A 19,054-nucleotide genomic window follows, 5' to 3' on the forward strand; every position below is an offset into this window, starting at 1 on the left:
ACTTGGCTGCTTAATTTTGGTGGTCTACCCTGAAATGAGTTTCTCTCATCAGCAGGTGTATCCGTCTTGTTTATTTTAAACAGTAGCGCATGTCTTTGATGACAAGACTTCAAAACATGAAAGAGTAGACCGTTTGGCCTTTTCATGGTGGTTGGTTTTGGGGGTGGGGATTGGTTCATATCCAGGAAGCAAAGACAAAGCTTCCCATTGACTGCATTCAAATGAGAAGATCCAATGGGTCTTTCTGGAAGGACATTTTGTGTTGGGCTACAAATTTGGAGCTTCAGGCCAATGTTTGAAGTAACATGTTAAATTTCAGTGTCTATAGATTATCTTCTGCAAAAAAAAAAGTGACTGGAAAGCTTATGCTAAACCAATGCTGTGAAAGAAAATTCTGTGGTTGTCTCTACTGTCCAAGTGAACAACTAATTTCCTTCCCTTCATCTGTTACTAATTTCTTGGAAGGCCCCTTACAAACAAATGCAGCTGCAGTTCAACTGTTTAACTGCATTGTAACTAGCAGTATTATGGCAGATAGTTTAACACTAATTGGTTGACCAGCTAGACCAGGTTAATTTTCAAGATGGTCAAGCTGACAACTCGATTTTACACCAGAGAAGCCTACAAAGTAGCAGCTGTTGGCAGCATGTGCTTACAACTACGCCAATGGATCGTTCTTAATACAAGTCGCAAACTCTTTGACCTTGACTCATCTTCTATGCTGGAGGACAACCTGCCCATACAACTCAATGTATTTTTCAACCGAAAATATTGTGTTTTAAATCTCAGGTCAACAACAAAGCATACAAATACAGCGATAAAACAGATGCATTATCGTTCATTTCTGCGCAGTTCCTCAAATCGAGTTGATCGGGAGAGAGCATTGGCCTCTTAGTTTTTTCATTGGCCAAAGATTATTACCCAACAGGGAGAAGATAATTTAATGTTGTCAACAGAATGCGTAACGCACATGCTGAAGCGTTGAAAAACCCGTTATTTCCGTTTGTTTCCAACTCAACCAATAGAACACTATTATGCGTTTAGAACCAGGCAATGGGAATCGTAACTGACATGTCATTTGCAATCGAAGAGCAATTATTTCAGCATTTAATTTAGAGAACTTTGGAAAATTCACGAGTTCAGATATCAACCGATAATGATTTTTTGCACCTTAAAACAAAGTGGATGAGCCTTTAATTTTACAAAAACATTCTTGGATTCATTAGATTAGCCTCCGAAGCCGTAGAGGGTGCGGCCCTGGCGTTTCAGAGCGTACACCACATCCATTTCTGTCACAGTCTTTCTCTTAGCATGTTCGGTATAGGTAACAGCATCGCGAATGACGTACTCCAGAAACACCTTTAGCACACCTCGGGTCTCCTCGTAAATTAGCCCAGAAATACGCTTGACACCACCACGACGAGCTAGCCGTCTGATCGCTGGTTTGGTGATACCCTGGATATTATCCCGAAGCACTTTCCGGTGCCGCTTTGCACCACCTTTCCCGAGTCCTTTTCCACCTTTACCTCTTCCTGACACAGTTGCGAAACAATTCTTTTTACGTTAAGAAGGATACCAAGCGCTTACTCTCCCGCGGTACTTATTCACACGAAGACGACCTAATTGAAACCATGTGACAGAAAAAGGGCGGGAAAGAGCCTCTAACAGCTTTCATATGATATCCCGGAACGGATTGATCGAGTAGGCTACTTTTGTCATAGGGAGTTACTTCCTTATTAATAGAGCGGTGAAAGCTCAATATTATCACGCTCGGAACGTTCAAGTCTGGGTTTAAAATATGTGTTTCGTGATTTAAATAAATAGCTATATGCTGAATACGATGGGATTTCAATTCGTAAAACCGTTTTGCGTTTTAGATCGCCGAGATATGGTTAAACTCAGTCTCCCATAATGCTTTCCCTTTCATAGTGACGACATTTCCTCAAATGGACTATCCTAATGCCATGGACAGTGGTGTTTGTATCGTCCCGATCCATGCGATTTAAAAATCTGATTTAATCGGCATGATTTAAACTTATAAACTTAATTGCACAAATGTATCCTATTCGTAATCAGTACCCTTTCGACGACAACCTGCAACCGATGTCAAGAATTAGGGGAAAAAAACTCATGGGCGCAAATGTTTTGGTAGGTCCTATGTGTCAAAGACAGGAAGATAACAAATAACTAGCCTCGAATAGAGAATAGTCTCTGTTGATAACGTCACCTTTGTAATTGCGTCTGGTTAAAAAATCTGACCGTTCGCTCATGTTATAATGTGAAACATCATTATATAACAGTCATAACATCAAAGGTTACAGCTCAAACATTCATAATAGCAATAATAATCGAACACAAAGCTTGACAGCGCTGGTTAGCTTTCTGTGTCAACATTTAAAATGAACGCTGTATTTACTCGTACGTTATTCTATTTTTTGTGTATTTTAATTTGGATAACTATTTTGTAAGTCGTTCGTTAAATTAACGAATGCTACATCAAGGATCATAAAATTGTACATACACTTACTGAGCACTTTATTAGGAACATTTTAATTTTATTACACCTACTTATTCATGCGAGTATCTAATCAGCCAATTGTGTGGCAGCAGTGCAATGCATACAATCATGTAGATACGAGACAGGAGCTTCAGTTAATGTTCACATCAATCATCAGAATGGGGAAAAAATGTGATCAAAGTGACTTTGACCGTGGAATGATTGTAAGTGGCAGACAGGGTGGTTTGAGTATCTCAGAAACCACCGATCTCCTGGGATTTTCACACACACTAGTCTCCAGAGTTTGCAAAGAATGGTGCAAAAAACAAAATCCAGTGAGCAGCAGTTCTGTGGACAGAAAGCCTTGTAACTGAGAGATGTCATAGGAGAATGGCCAGACTGGTCAAAGCTGACAGGAAGGTGACAGTAATGCAAATAACCACACATTACAACATTACAACCCAGAGCATCTCTGAACACACAACACATCATAACCCTTAAGTGGATAGGCTACAGCAAGTCTAAAAAATACGTCATAATAAATACCTAATAAAGTGCTCGGTGAGTGTATATTTAAAGCACCTAAGTGTTAGCTTACAACTCACTAAAATTGTGGTGAAAAAGCAATTAAGCAATCTTTTTTTGTTGTTGCTTAAAACTTTTGTTGTATGCTTTTAAGGAAATATAGGCTATTACTTTACCATTAGGATGGTCGTTTACAATTTTAGAAACCCATATAAATGGGCAGTTCTAAAAAGTCAAACCTAAAACGAAAATCTCCAGAAGTTTAAAATACTGCTTTTCGGGTTCTATCTCTCTCTTTCTAACCCAGTTAAATTGAAATATCATCCACCCAGCTCCCCTTCATATGCTAAAGGAAATATTTTAGCAGAAAGCATTTTTTAATTTACAGCCATATTCTACTGTTCCTATAGTCCACTGCGTTCTATAAACCCATTATCTGCTCATGCAACAAATTAACTGTAGGGTCTATGCTGCGTGTAGTAAAAAGGTGTGTGTTTACTCAGGTTCCCTTTGTCTAATATTACATGAGACAAATATTTTTTCACTGCACTGCACTAAATCAATTGCGGTGTAAACCTAATCTAAATTCTGAAAGTGATTATAAAAGCGTTGATAGCGCTGTACTGCGATATTTTATTTAGCTATTTATGAATGCATATAAAATATATTCATTTATTGGGGAGGTATGACACGTGTTACCTTTATCCGATTACATTGCTTACGGAATATCTTCAGTACAAAAGGCAGTAACGTTAGACTGAAAGGTTTGACTTTAAAAGAAAACACTTTTGTTGTAACAATGTATATCTACGTTTAAAGATATGAATTCGATCATCTCTCAAAATAAATATGAATAATAAATCATCTATCAATAGAAAGACACATTTCTTCAGTAATACTGTTCTAAACCTTTAGGCTAGCCTAATTTATCGGATGAGCTGGGTAACATCCAGCCCCCGACAAGCTAGCTAACGTCAGTTGCTAGCAAGTATTCTAACGGCTAGCATGCCACCTGTCATTAACCATGGCGATGAAAAAGACATTGGTTCATCAAAATTGCGAATAGAACATATATGCATAGTAACTTAAGCATTGGCAATAATGTTTCATTGTTTCCATGGCAATATAAAACTGAATTCTTAATTGTAAGCAACTGCCATTCAGATGCTGAGGAACACAGAACCTCACAAAGTAAGCGATTCATATATATTCAGTAAAATGAATTGTTGTGCACCTTAATGTATGAAACTTGGGTGGCTCTTAAAAGAGCCTTTGTTGTTCGTGACGAGAAATTCAATCGGGAAATCATTTCTTCCTACGAGCCGCTGCCTTGCCTTTAGCTGCTTTGCGCATGGCGGGCTTCGCTTTTCTGGGACTCCTGCCCGTCTTCTTTGGGCTCTTCTTCGCCCTTCGCGTCGTTTTCTTGCCTTTCTTCGGACTCGGAGTAGCCGCTATACGCGTCTTCGATGGTGACCCAACATTTAGCATAAAACAGACTGCGCCCGGTCCCTTTGACTGTAGTAGGGTTCCGTTGGTCACAAGGCTCTTCACTGCTTGCTTCACGCGGGAGCCGTTGTGTGCCACATCATAACCCCCGGCAGCAAGAGCCTTCTGCAGAGCAGCCATGGACACGCCGCTCTTCTCCTTGGATACTGCATCAACGATCAACGGTGCAACGTTGGTGGTACTGCAACACGCTGTCATGGGCCTAGCTGCGGCTTTCTTTCGAGCCATTTTCGTTTGGTTCTTTTCAATAAATCAAGTAACCCGTCCAGTTTTTAATAAGAAGTAGTGTACGCTGGGGTGTCATTTAAACGTGCCATGAGGACCTTGTAGTTTCAATTCATGGCGCGAGCGACTCTGTGATCATTAAATCCTGACTGTTTGTGTTTTTTCCTATATATCATTTGCAGAATAATCACATGTAGAACTATGCTCATCTCTGAAAAGTGTGACATGTTGACATAAGGCCTTTCAACTCAAAGTGAAGCACGTATTGTGCAAAGAACCTTGCAACGTTTTCGGGTAGCTCACCCAAATGCTCATCTCCGTCTGTGGATCGTTTGTATGCATTGCTTACACAGTGGCATTTCGAACACAAAATTGCTTTAACGTTGTTTTCACTTCAACAGTACTAGCTAGCCTTTAGCACAAGGCCCTACTTTTGTGAAAATGTGTTGTGAGTATGCAAATCGTTTAAATTAATTTTTAAATTTGTCATCATTGGAACTTAAAAAGCACACAGAAAATGGAGGCTGACTAGAATGGGGTTACGTGATGAAAATGTAGTTAAAATTAAAAGACTTAAATCGCGCAACAGTGATAACTGGAACTACTCCAGAAGAGGTTCTGATGATAAACATCGCCAACAAATCACATAATTGTAAAACACTAATGGAGTCAGTTTAACGTTACTCAAGTCAATAAGACAGTGCGTGATGACGTAAAGAAGAAAATTCAGCGATTAAGGAAAAGACAAACATTTGTTGGGAATTGACTGAAAAAAATGTTGTTTATATAGGTTACCCGCAAGCTCATATGTACCCTGCTAGCTTGATGGCAGGCTAAAGAATACAATTGCTTTAACATAAAACTTGTTACCGTTTGGAGACCGTTTGTAATAATAGAACCATTTGAAGTTAAAATTCTGTCACTTGAAAAAAAGGCAACAAATAGAATGATTTGTTTACCTGCATCATAATGCAGTTGTCGAGACGTAATATACTATTAAACCGCGGTGCAGGCTACTAAACGTTATCTAGTCTACGAGTTCAACATGTAGAATTTACTTTAATTCAATTTGCCTATAATTCATAGAAATGAAACACACGCCTTATAGCCTACAATTTTAAACTATTCAATGGTTTAAGCTTTTAGGCATGTGGGTGGCTCTCAAAAGAGCATTCTTGGTGGTATAGTTTTTATGTATTATTTTACTTATAACTGGTGTAAGTGGTGACAGCCTTAGTGCCCTCAGACACTGCGTGATTTGCCAACTTGCCTGCCAGCCAGGCGCACAGCAGACCGGATTTCCCGGTAAGAGGTTATAATGGGTCAACCGGTACGCCTCTCCTACAATTCGCCCGAAAATGCCGTTGACAAAACTGTCCATAACTCTCATTGCTTTAGAAGAGATGTCAGTATCGGGTTGGACATGACTCAACACTTTATACACGTAAATAGCATTGCTCTCTTTTCTGGACTGTCAACGCTTAACATCGCTTCTTTTGGTCTTCCTAGGCCATTTTCTAAAGTGATTTAACGTTACTTGTCCTACCAAGAGAAGCTTCACGATCACCTTTCGTCATATTCCGGACACACGACTCGTGATATATAGATAATATGCTAATCAACGTCGACTTTTAATAGCCTGATTTTCATTGGAAGTTGTGAACATGAACTGTAATCCTATTGGTTAACAACATCTGGCGCCAAAAGCCAGACAAAACTTCGAAATGTATTCGCATGAATCGAATAGCGGTCAGCCACACCATTTTCATGATTAACGATGGTTTAAACTGTATGAACTTGTCTACAAACAATGAATATTTCATTATATGATATATAATATCATACAGTAAATAGGCATTACAATGACTGTTTGTGGAGCAAAATACAATGCATCTATTCAAAATCATGTCGTTTTACGGCAAAACAGGGCCCCCACTCATTTTTGCTTCACTGGGAACTAAAATGAGAGACCTTATAAGGCATAAAGGCATCGATTGGGTATTTGTCGATTTTTGTGGACCATGCACTGCAATTACCGGGTATATGTAGGCCGACTATGTAAAGACGGTTTCTATAGTTTAAAAAGGATCAATCGTATAGCTTAGAAAAATAAAGTATGAAAGTTTATGATGGTCAAGTTTGGTGTGTTTAAAGACTGTAGAAGGATATAATTCGAAAAGAACCAGAAAAACTGTTGGACAATTTATTTATGTTCGGAAATATCCACTCAGCCACTGTTCTGTAGCAAAAAGTAGCCTATTGCTGCTGCAGAAAAATATATACTTTTTTTGGGGGAAATAAAAGCTATGCCAATTCTAAAATGTGTCTTCTTTCCATAAATACAATACAAAATAATCGATAAGAGAATCAATAAAAAATCTAATCAACAAGGAGCATCAATAATGGTATTGAATCAATAAAATCTTAACGATCCCCATCCCGACAGGTCAGTGGTGAGTGAGATTTTACCATTTGTAACAGGATGACGCCATATGTTTCAGATCCTGCAGGTAGGGCTAGGTAGAAACAGGTTAGATAAGCATTTGAGGAACTTATTTTATATGAATACCATTATATCTTTGAATAAAATGTTAATTTCATGGCATCCAAATTTGTCATGTTCAATTTGAAGGTAGAATTCAGAGAAATTCTGTCAATGTTGTTTACAACATCTGATGTGTCAAAAATATTCCCAGGTAATGTCAGGATTGGGAGGTAGTACCGGTTGTTTATTATTTTCACCTGGTGCTCATTAGTGCCAACCTCCAGAAGGTATTTAAAGCCCTCTTTGACCATGGGTCGACGCTTTGGTGTCACTGTTCGCTCTGCCACCAAGCTGGTAAGCACACGGTAGACTCACTGTCAAAGGAGTCAGGTATTGTGCTGGTTGTGGGTTTTGAGTTTAAAAGAAAAAAATAAGAGAAAAAGGTAAGGAAGGTGTTCTGCTCGTTGTGTGTACACTGCGAACACCTTCCTGTAGGTTCTTTAGTTTTTTTCTCTTTTGTTTTCGGCTCGTGTGAGTCTGTGGGTGAGAGACGTTGTCCCCGGTATGTTTTTTGGTTTTTGCGTTTTCCGGCGCTGCGACTCACGGTTGTTTATTTTGTTTACCTAGTCTTTTATACTAGGTTGTTCCTTGGGGATCCCCGGTCCGGGGTTACAGGGCTCGCTTTTTAGCCCTCATTTTGGTTGTGGTATTCGCCCTGGTTTTTAAGGGTTGCTTTATTTTCATTAGCCGTTTTTTGGGGCTATTTTGTTTATTTGATCGGAGCTGTCTCCTAGTTATTTTTTGTTTCCTCGACCTCCCGGCGTTTAGTGGCGGACACGTTCGCGTGCCCGCTTACTAGGGATTACCCTTAGTCGCGCCTGGCTCTCCGCCATTCCTCAACCTCATAGGTAATCTTTCTTGTCATCTTTTGTTGGCCAAAAAAATGATCTTGCTGGGTAATGTGGATGCTGTATTAGCCAGTCCAATCCAGAAAAAATACTTAAACATGTTGATGTAACAACATGCCCAGGAAAGATGACACATTATCTGGTACATTATATCAGCATCCTCTGTACCATTAAAGCACCAAGAACATTAAGCATAAGGATCTAAGATGTATGGTGTCATCCTGTTACAAATGGTAAGAAGTCCATCTCAACCATCTCTCAATGAGAGTGCAGTTAGTCAAAAGTCCAGTTGAACGCCACAGTTATGTGCAATATGTGCCTCATCAGTTGTGTTAGTCTTTTACAATATAACACCTGATTACAATGTTACATTATTTTGTTTATCTGTTGAATATGCATAGGTGGTGGATAGTGAGATGACATAATCTGACTGTTAATAAATATGATGAGTACATGCCTACTTGTTATTGTATTCTGTTTTGAGTTGATCATTTAAGAGAAGGCAGCTCAATTTAAAGTGATAGGTTGTCGATTTAAACTTGTTTAACGGGCTGCCTATATCTGGCTGTGTGATGTGCTCAGTGTTTATCACCTCAAAATTGCCTAGGTCAACAGGTAAAGCATGGCAGTTTGCTTCACCAAACGTTATGGCCAGCAGCCACCACAGAGTGATGTCATCATTGACATCAATTACTTATTTCCTGGGCAAGCAAGATCAATGGAAAGATAACATTTATAATGCCAACTTTTCTAATGGTATTTACCCCCAAACAAATTAAAACTTTAGTGAAAAAAGAACCTGTATAGGTAGCCTACAAAAATTCTGTACAGATATTAGGAAGATTTTTTTCACACAGCAAGTGGTCACTGCGTGGAATAGTTTGATAGGACATGGAGGCAGAAACACTGGGGCTTTTTCCATGGATCCATCTGGCCTTGTGTCAACAGTGCAGGCTGGTGATGGTGGTGCAGTGTTGTGGGTAATGATTTCCTGGCACACATTAATACCAATTGAGAATCATTTGAATAATACATTATTGCTAAGCATTGTTGCTGACCAATGTGTATCCTTTTGTGAATATTTTTTCACATGGATATTTCCAGCAGGGTGATGCATCATGTTACAAAGCACACATCATCTCAAGCTGATTCCACAAACGTGACTGTGACTTAATTTCTCTCTGTGGGCCTGCACAATTGCCAGATCTCAATCCAATAGAGCACATTTTGGTTGAGTTGGAACAGGAGATTCAGAGCATGAATATGTTGCCAAAAAACTGCAGGAACTGTGTGATGCTATTGAGTCAGCATGGACCAGAATGACTCCCGCACCTTGTTTAATCCATGCCATGGAGAATTCAGGCTGTTCTGGAGGAAAATGTGTGGCTTGTGAGTGTATATTACTCATAATAACAACAGTAAAAATTGCAATACTAGTCTTATTTTTGTTCAATCTTGATAATTATTTTGTGTTAAATATAGATTAATGTGTTATCTGTTAATATGGATGTTCCAAAAAATACACATTTTAAACATTATATGATATGATTGATTTGATATAAAACATATCAGTACATTATTTATTATTATTATTATTATTATTATTAAAGGGGATGTCAAAACTAGACCGTGTGAACGGAAATCCACACACACTGTCGTAAACCTCAACTCCACTGACGTTCACTGTGTGTGCACTTTACGGCAGCGAGGAACTGAAGGGAAAGAAACGGGGAACGAAGAGCCGAGCCATAAGACCGTAAAATTAATATCTGACGTCCTTTTTAAGCATTATTTCTGCGGAACCCGTCAGCTCGTTCGTAGTCCCCTCGCCACAAGGATAATCTATTCTTCACAATTTTTCGTCAATATTTTCCCCTGAATGAGGTGGGATGGCTGAATTGCCGCCTGGGCCTAGTAGCGCATTGTCTGCGTCCCCGGCTGAAATTATTCCCTTCACCGGGGTTGGGTGCACCGTATCCGGGGAACGAGATGAAAGGGACTGCGGACGAAGAGATACAGTGATCCCCGTGGTAGGACTACAGCAGCAAGTAAGTGCTGGAAAGGGGACACACAAAACGACACCGAACCATTTGTTCTCACACTCGCCAGGACCCCTCTTCAGTACACAACCGCAACAGCAGCAAATCAACGGCATTCCTAATTCCACTGAAGACGGCCTTCAACTCAGCAACCTCAGTCACCTCCACCATCGAGCTCACAGACAACCCGACAACAAGAGAGGAGGATCCGGAGAGCACTGTGATGGCAGCTGCGAGGCCGAGGAACCCGCCCCACAGAACAATAACCTAAGTGACAAAAACAATAGCGACTCGCGACAGGAACATAATCAGTGTTCAAAAAATAAATGTTCACATTCTAACAATAACTGTATAAACAGTATGTTGACCTTGTCTAGAACTGAATCGAATTGTGGTCGACTAGTTAACGAGGTTGATGGCACAGGCTACCACGCCAGGACTGAGCCCCGGCCTTCCCCCGGTGATCCACCTGACGGGGACAGCCTCGGAATGCAACTGTCAGGGGGTGCATCTGATACCTCACATGTACCGGTGGTGGAAATGGAGAGGCTAGATCTGAATTCCTTTACAGACAGAGGAGAGGAGGAAGACGACGCCATCCAGTACGCACGATATGAATCCGAGTTGCAGATGCCGGACATCATGAGACTGATTACCAAGGATTTGTCTGAGCCCTATTCCATTTACACCTATAGGTACTTCATCCACAACTGGCCCCAGCTGTGCTTTCTGGTATGTACAAAACGTTGTCAAGGCGGGTTATGAGGCGTGTGTCTGACAAGAACTGACACGCCCTAGTAACAAGAAGCAACGTTAATGCGAGAGAACGTATAACGTTGGATGAAACATTACGTAAAGTAAACCGGTATCTATGTCTTTTTCGTAGTGCTAGAAACAAGGTTATTTTAATGCTCCTGTAACGTGTGTGAAACGTACTACAACCAAGGAGCACACTAGGGGTGTATTTCAAAGCCTGGTTCGCAAAGGGACCCCCCCATGTGTGTTCGCTGAAATATTTTTGTGATGTTTAGCTTTGCGATTGCCTCTTAAGTTGCATACGTTGCTTAACTCTTGCATAGGTTTGTGGTTTCAGTAAGTTTTTAGAAATCGAATTAGATTCTTTAAATCGAGCAGGACAGCATATCTCTTAGTATTCTTCTCCAGTGACACCATTCACTCTGTATGTGGCTATTCTCAGGCCCTAACACTTCCTCTGTAAAGTATTGCAACTGAAGTTATAACGTTTTTTCCGAAATATCCTGAAATCTTATTCGTTTAGCAGGAATTCGACATCATTGTTATTATTATTATTATTATTATTATTATTATTATTATTATTATTATCATCATTATCATTATTATTATTAAGGTAATTCTGTGAAAAGTCAACCAGAGATATGGGAGTTGACCACTCCCAATTTGCTCAAACCTTTTGTAAATGTTTTCATTTGTCTGAGATATTGGCCAAATGTGTGTTTTTTGTCGATTTTGGAGCACAATATATTTGGCATTAAAGTACGGAAAAATGTGAACGTGTAGTCTGACACAATTTTCTATTTACTTTTAGATTATTAATTTATATGGTGCTCAGGAAAAAGTTATGGTAATTAATAAATGCTAAATCATGCCAATTTGTTTTCAATATTTCATGGCTTACTACAACAGTACCAATTGGTGTATGAGCTCCAAACTTCTAGAAATGGTACATATTTTGGTTAAGAACAGCGACAAGAAAAAAGTCAGATAGATAATTTATTCATGACAATGAATTTCAGTATTACATTATTGGCATTTGGCAGAAGCTCTTATCCTGAGTGATGTACAGTTGATTAGACTAAGCAGGAGACAATCCTCCCCTGGAGCAATGCAGAGTTAAGGGCCTTGCTCAAAGTGAGCCAGCCATTTACCTTAACCACTACGCTACAGGCCGCCGTATTCCATCTGGCTATCCAAAAACGCTGTGCGAAAAAGTATGACTGTTTGCCAACCAACACAAACGTATAGTGAACAAGGTTCCTGTAAATTGTTTCAACTGATCAAAGCATGTAAGTGCAGTATCAATTTATTTTCTTGTACATATATAGGGTGACTTTTGAAGAAAATAAAGTTTCATATTGATTGGAAACTTTCTACCTTACTGTCTACTTGATTGAACATCAAATTATTTTTTGGCCAGACCCAACTTTTATCATTTTTGAATAAATTACTATTCGACTTGATTTTGTTTGTGACTGTTTGTAACCAGGGTATTTACTAGTACTTCAAGTCTGGATACTATACGTCAAGTGTGCTGATGTAGTAAACCATCCAAAAAAAGAAAAGAAATTGCCAAGCGGCACAAATTAGCATTTTTGAATGCCCATAACTTTTTTCTGAGCAGCATTATGAAAGTCATAATGATAATTTCAAATAGACAGAAAATTCAGAGTACACAGGGTGATAAGACCCCCCCCCTTTTTTTAAGAGCCAATATTTATATAATGACAAGTAGGTATATGTGTCAGGTCCAGTAACTGTGTCTAGTACAAGAAGCACTGCCTATCCCCAATGCTGCCTTATCATGAATTGCCTCACCTGCTACCAGGTTCCAATCAGACTGCACTCATGTTACATGGGAAGCAATGCTGTTACAATGACTGTGGATTCACTTACAGCAGTGAAACTACTTAGTTAATGAACATCTGTCCTCCAAACTGCCTTCTGTATGCTTGCACATACCCAGAGTACTATCTATCTATCTACATAGTTTTGCTGAGCTGAATTTACATTTGTAAAACTCAACGTCAACGTCCCTTTTCAAATATAATGCCTCAGTTATTCGTGGACATCAACAGAGCTCAAAAATTCACATTTTATCACCTATTTCTTCAACTACGCAAGAATTTTTAAATGAAGTTTTTCCTGGATTTATTTTCTGAAACAAAAAGTTCAGTAAAGGTCCATTATAACTGCATCAATGTTTTAAATAATCAGGGTGGTTGTCAAATCTCAAAATGTCATCACTCAGCGAAACTACCTTCAAGGATAGATGGCAGTCTTGGAAAGTGGAAGCCTACTTGAATGAAATTTTTTTGTGAACTGGCCCTTTAAAATTCTTATGTAGCTTAGCATTGTTTTCATGTGACCAGGTTTGGGTTTCTTCTCCTTTGTCGATGTTCGTGCTTTAAAGAAAGGTGATAACCCAGCTTGATTGAGTTGAGGAGACCTGTATAAGCATCCCAGTACCTTGAATAGAAGACATATTTCAAATAGAAGGGAATCAAGGTATTTTGTGTGACTTGAATACTATTCTCACAGTTCTGTCGCTCCTGGGAATGACTCCTGCAACCTTCGACAAGATTCGTGGCTGTTGTGCGCAGTGTTAAGATGTATTAATCAATCAAACTTCACTTAATTCCCAGAGGAGACATGGAATGAATCCTCATTTACAAGGCTGCCGAGATGCATTAAAAGAATGACAGTAAAAATAAAAATATTGGTCAAATAAAATAATTAATTAAAAATGACTGCTAAAACTAATATTAAATATAAATAAAAGAAAAATAAATAATACAAATAATAAAAGCTCACAAGGACAGTTATTAAAAAATAAAATGCACTCTATTGTAATTAAGGTTGAGTCAGAGACTTAAAATATAAAGTGTTAAAGGTATCAAGTTTCAGTTCTTTGTGTAATGCATTCAGGGATTAGGGGCATACATTGTAAAAGCACTTTACTTGTTTTGTGTTGTCTGTAATTGCATCAGTTTTTCTTTGTATCCTGAACTGACTCCCTCCTTACCTCTCATCTCGCTCTTTGGCGCCCTCTGTAGGCCATGGTGAGGCAGGAATGTGTGGGCGCCATTGTCTGTAAGCTGGACATGCACAAGAAGATGTTTCGCCGTGGATACATAGCCATGCTGGCAGTGGACTCCAAGTACCGCAGGAAAAGCATCGGTGAGCAATCCTCCCCCTGTGTCCTGACTGTTGTGGCTAAGGATGTGTATTATGGAATAAAATCAGCATTTTGTAGTTATTGGCTGTTACAATTTTTCCAAAGCAGTTTTCCCACTTGTCTTTCAGTCCACCAACAGCATTAGTTAATTAGAAGTGCCTTCTCTGATTGCATGTATAGAGCTTAAAACTCTAAAAGATTGGGGCGACATTGGCTCAGGAGGTCAGAGCAGTCATCTGGCAGTTGGAGTGTTGCAGGTTCGATCCCTTTTACATTTACATTTAAAAGGGGGAGGTCAGAAAGTGAATGGTTTCTGATGGAATGCCCACGTAAGGCTGCCTTAGGATTCCACTTTCTAAATGTTCCACACAGCGGACATCTTAGCAGATAACTTATTTCACAAACAACATCCTCATTTGTGCTGGTGAATGGATAGTGCTTGCCATGGGAGTGATGTTGCAGTCAGACAATTGGCATAAACCGAGTACAGATGGTCAGAAAGTACGGAGGTGGAGCTTTGCTACTTGCGAGAATTCATATGTATTAATATGTGTTGTCCTTAAAATTTGGCGGTAGCGGCAGCCATGTCGGATTGGGACATCCCTAAAATAGGTGAACTGAATTGAAAATAATTTACACTTTGTGATCCAATGTGAAGACATATACACAAGTGAACCTGAAACTTATCTTTCGGGGGGGAGTCGATTCCACTGACGTCCAATCAGGAGGGGGACGTGAAATGAGGATGCGTGCCGCTGTGTGAAAAGGATATTGGCCTGTGTCTCTGACTGTTCTTATTTCTCAGCTTCATAATGGCTTCCATGCCTTTCATTGGCACAACTCTGGTCCTATAACTCCAAAGGCAATCAAAGGCAAACCTAGATTCTGAAACTAGATACTGAAAGCTTTCGTATACCTGCACTTAGGAAAGCGATTGAATACACCTGACAAGCCAACTGTCCAATTACTTTTAGTCCCCTAAAATGGGGGGGGCTGTGTACAAAAAGGGTTGTAATTCCTACACGGATCACCTGATATAGATGTAAATACCCTCAAATTAATGGTGACCATCTGCATTTTAACCTCATTATTCACCGCTTCATTTCAAATCAAATTTGCTGTACAGAGCCAAAAGAACAGAAATTGTGCCACTGTCCAAATCCTTATGCACTGCACTGTACTTCATCATCATTAAAATTGAAACATTTATTTGTTTCATTTAGAAAAATGTATGCATTTTGGTGGCAAATGAATGGATGCAAAATTCCACGACTGCCCGGCAAATTGAAGAGTTTATGTTTGTGCAACTCTTCAACTATTCATGCTTGTCACTAGTTCTGTGTTCTGTGGTGTGCTTCCTAAATGCATCCCCACTATTTTCCTCTGACCTCAGCTGCACTTGTGTTTCAGGCACCAATCTGGTGAAGAAAGCCATCTACGCCATGGTGGAAGGAGATTGTGACGAGGTAGGATTCCAGCAAGGCAACAAAGAAAGTACCATTTGGAAAAAAAATGGTTCCAATCCTGTCTACCCCTTGGTGTCCTGTCAGGGTTCCAAGAATGAATGATTCTAGTAAATAATAAAATGTTGCCTTCTTATCACTTCTTGACTTTATCTCTGAAGCTCTGCAGTTCAATGAAGAAAATTTGTGAATTACTCAACCTTATTAAATATATATCTGTAATTCCTCTTTTAAAAGACACTCAAAGTAATAAAAATTGTTTGTAGAGTACAGCACTTCATGCTGACAATTATCTGTCAGTGCGTCCGGCCCCACAACCCATAGCTATGGCAGTATGACAGGGAATCTCTTCTGCGCATGTCATAACAGTTTTTCTATGTTCGTATGTGGGGCCCGATCTTCTCGGCACCACGTCTGGTAACGGCCACAAAGGTTAAGTGTGTATTGGCTAGCTATCTGTAGATGTTCTCATAGTAAGTGTATTGAAGTGTATTGAAGTTGTAGTATCAGTCTTGTTATAACTATGTCTTTCATAGTAGCTTAGCTGTAGCCTCATAAATATTACAGCTTATGAAAATATCACCAAGATCACTCTATAAAGAAACTGCCAACCAAAAGGTATGGACCCCACCTTTCAGAAAATATTAGTGTCACCCAAGCAGGAAAAGATAAAAACTAGTGTTTCCCGAGATCCAGTATCAGGATGTGGTAGCCTAGATTAATGCCAGGCTGACACTACACGATTTAGCTCTCGATCGGTAGCTTCCCGGCATGGTCGTTCAGATGTCGGGGACGCCCTGATTATTTCAAACATGTTTGATTTTATCAGAAGATCTGATGAAATCCTGTAGTGTGTGATCACTGTTGTTGCCAAATAATTTAATGTGTGCACCATTACAACGACACGACAAGAAAATTGGGACAGACAGTCATTAAATATGAGCTGCTCACTGATGTTAGGATTTTAAAAGTCATGGAGTGTGAGCCAGGCTTGACTTTGTCAAAGCCTGTAGCATAGTGGCTAAGGTACATGACTGGGACCTGGAAGGTTGGTGGTTTAAGGCCCTTGAGCAAGCCTCTTAACCCCACATAGTTCCATTGTTCCCCTGCTTAGTCTAATTAACTGTTTGTCGCCTTGGATAAGAGTGTCTGCTAAATGGCTGTAATGTAATGCTATGCTAACTGTAATTTAATGTTTATCTTCTAAGCCTAAATGTGAGATACGCTGCAGAGTTCTGCCTCTCACCCCTTTGCACTCTGTCCTTCCGCAGGTGGTGCTGGAAACCGAGATCACCAACAAGCCGGCTTTGAAGCTCTACGAAAACCTGGGCTTTGTGAGGGACAAACGGCTCTTTCGATACTATTTAAACGGAGTGGACGCTCTGCGGCTCAAACTTTGGCTCCGCTAGCCCCCCCCCCCCCCCCCCCCCCCCCCCCCCCTCTTTTCCTAGTAACTCTGGCCAGGCCACCAGTTCAGCGAACTAGCCTCTTCTGAATGAGAAAAGGCCAGCCAATGTGGAAATGTGTTTAAAGAAAGGAAGAGTCTGCGTGTGGAAAGAGGAAAGAGGGAGGTAGAGTTAAGCGGGCGGGGGCGGGTTGTGTGTTTGGGCTCCCGGAGGCTGGAGGACCTCGCCGCCATCTTGGATGTCCCGTCTCAGGAAGCAGGGTGTGGCGAGCGGCCCCTGGATAAGACTTGCCTCGGCGTTCGTTTCTGGGGTAGCCAGTGGGCGGGCCCAAAGTCAGACAGAACCAATCACCTGTCTGTGCTTCAGGCCATGTGAGGGAAGAGGGGGGGGGGGAAATGCACCCTCTTGACTACATTTTTTAATATACAAACAACAGTAATAAAAAGAGGAAGCCACACGGAATGCAATGCAGGGAAAAACAAGGAAAAAAAATCTCCTATTATTATTTGTGGAATTTCTTTTGATTTTTTTCCCTTTTTATGACAAGTTGATATAAGCGTGTGGTCATGTGGATAGAGAGGGGTGGCTTTGGGAAAGGTGAAAGCTGGTCAAGTGCTCGTATGTGTGCGAGTGTGTGTGTGCGAGTGAGTGTGTATGTTTGTGTGTGTGTTTGTGTTTGTGTGCAAGGGTGTGGTGACTGAGTGTGTGTGAGTGTGTGTGTGTGAGTGTGTGTGCGAGGGTGTGTCTGTGTCTGTGTCTGTGTCTGTGTGTGTGTGTGTGTGTGTGTGTGTGTGTGTGTGTGTGTGTGTGTGTGTGTGTGTGTGCGTGTGCGTGTGCGAGGGTGTGGTGACGGAGTGTGTGGGTGCCTTCATGCATGTGTTTGGTGTGCATATTTTTGTGGTGCTCTGCCCTGGCTGTTGTTCATACAATGAGAGCACATTAATGCATATGTGCAAGCAAAGAGAGAATATATACATACATAAATATATATTTATTTAATGCTCATTCAGACCTCTGGCAGAAGCCAGTTGGATGACTGACAGGTGCAGACTAAAGACTTAATCTACTGCCAGCCAATAAAACTGTCCCAGAACATAAGGAAGCTAGTTACTAGTCTTTTATCAACCTCCCCTTCATTGACGGTGTTGATCAGATGTCTTTGGGGGGTGATGCATTCACTGTGTAAATTGTTTGATTATTGTTTTTTTGGGGGGTAGGGGGGTTTGGAGTGGTGTGGAGTCCAAATCTTAAATTGCACATGCTGCTGAATTTGTTTATTTCAGGTCAGTTGACTTCTCTTGATCGGTTTCCTTCTGTTGGAAGTACATTTTTGCAGATTGTTTACCACAGATTCCCAAAACAAACAGAGAGGCGGGTGGGCTTAGCTTCCCAGGCTAACAGGAGAGGGTTTGACTTGGACCCCTCCTGGTTGGAATCTAGTTTACTGTGCAGTTGCCTGCTAATGGCTCCTCCACTGTCCTGATACACTGTGTCATAGCGTGTGTCCGTGAGAGCACGGTAGATTTTCAGCAGACCTAGGTCAAACACTTAACTGCTTAGGATTCAAATGCATTTCTGAGCTTGATTTGATCTTGCCTGGTGCAATTCAGCCAACCAGAGGACAAGAAGGCTGGCTTTGCACTTGTATGTAAGTGCATGTATGTAATAGGTTCCAATACACCAGACCAAGCTCAGTAATGCGTATAAAAGTATTGGAATGCAAAATGATTACGTTGTTTGGACCAGGTCTGATCTGAAGAAACCAAAATGACGCTCCCTTCACCTCCAATCTCCTACGCCCCAGCTCCCTTTTCACTTCTGCTAGAAAATGCTGTGAAACCAGGAGAGCCCAACCTCAAAAAAGTTTTTAAGTATTTAAACCCAGCAACAGGCGGCACCCTTTTGCCTTTTATTGAACTTCATCCAGGCAAATAAAAGAAAGATTATGCATTTTATGTCTTCTGGTTTTTTTAAAAATACATGTTTGTTAAGAGAATACAACTGAAGGAGTGTGTTGAACGTATGTGTTGATATTCTAACTTAATTCTGTGTGTGTGTGTGTGTGT

General features: G+C 40.4%; 2 protein-coding genes across 2 annotated transcripts; one reads left to right on the top strand and one right to left on the bottom strand.

The window, feature by feature from the left end:
- Nucleotides 1-1,227: 1,227 nt before the first annotated feature.
- On the bottom strand, nt 1,228-4,756 carry LOC133128832 (histone H1-like). The gene is made up of 2 exons (XM_061242639.1): nt 4,342-4,756; nt 1,228-1,532 (listed from the first exon to the last, which is right to left on the bottom strand). Exons 1-2 carry the CDS (start codon nt 4,754-4,756, stop codon nt 1,228-1,230), a joined length of 720 nt encoding a protein of 239 aa, XP_061098623.1.
- Nucleotides 4,757-9,797: 5,041 nt separating this feature from the next.
- Nucleotides 9,798-18,938, top strand: LOC133128629 (uncharacterized). Its single transcript, XM_061242310.1, has 4 exons — nt 9,798-10,917; nt 13,998-14,121; nt 15,530-15,585; nt 16,854-18,938. Exons 1-4 carry the CDS (start codon nt 10,036-10,038, stop codon nt 16,989-16,991), a joined length of 1,200 nt encoding a protein of 399 aa, XP_061098294.1. The 5' UTR covers nt 9,798-10,035; the 3' UTR covers nt 16,992-18,938.
- Nucleotides 18,939-19,054: the final 116 nt, after the last annotated feature.

This window comes from Conger conger, chromosome 5 (assembly GCF_963514075.1).
Source record: "Conger conger chromosome 5, fConCon1.1, whole genome shotgun sequence".
Classification (NCBI taxonomy): Eukaryota; Metazoa; Chordata; class Actinopteri; order Anguilliformes; family Congridae; genus Conger; species Conger conger.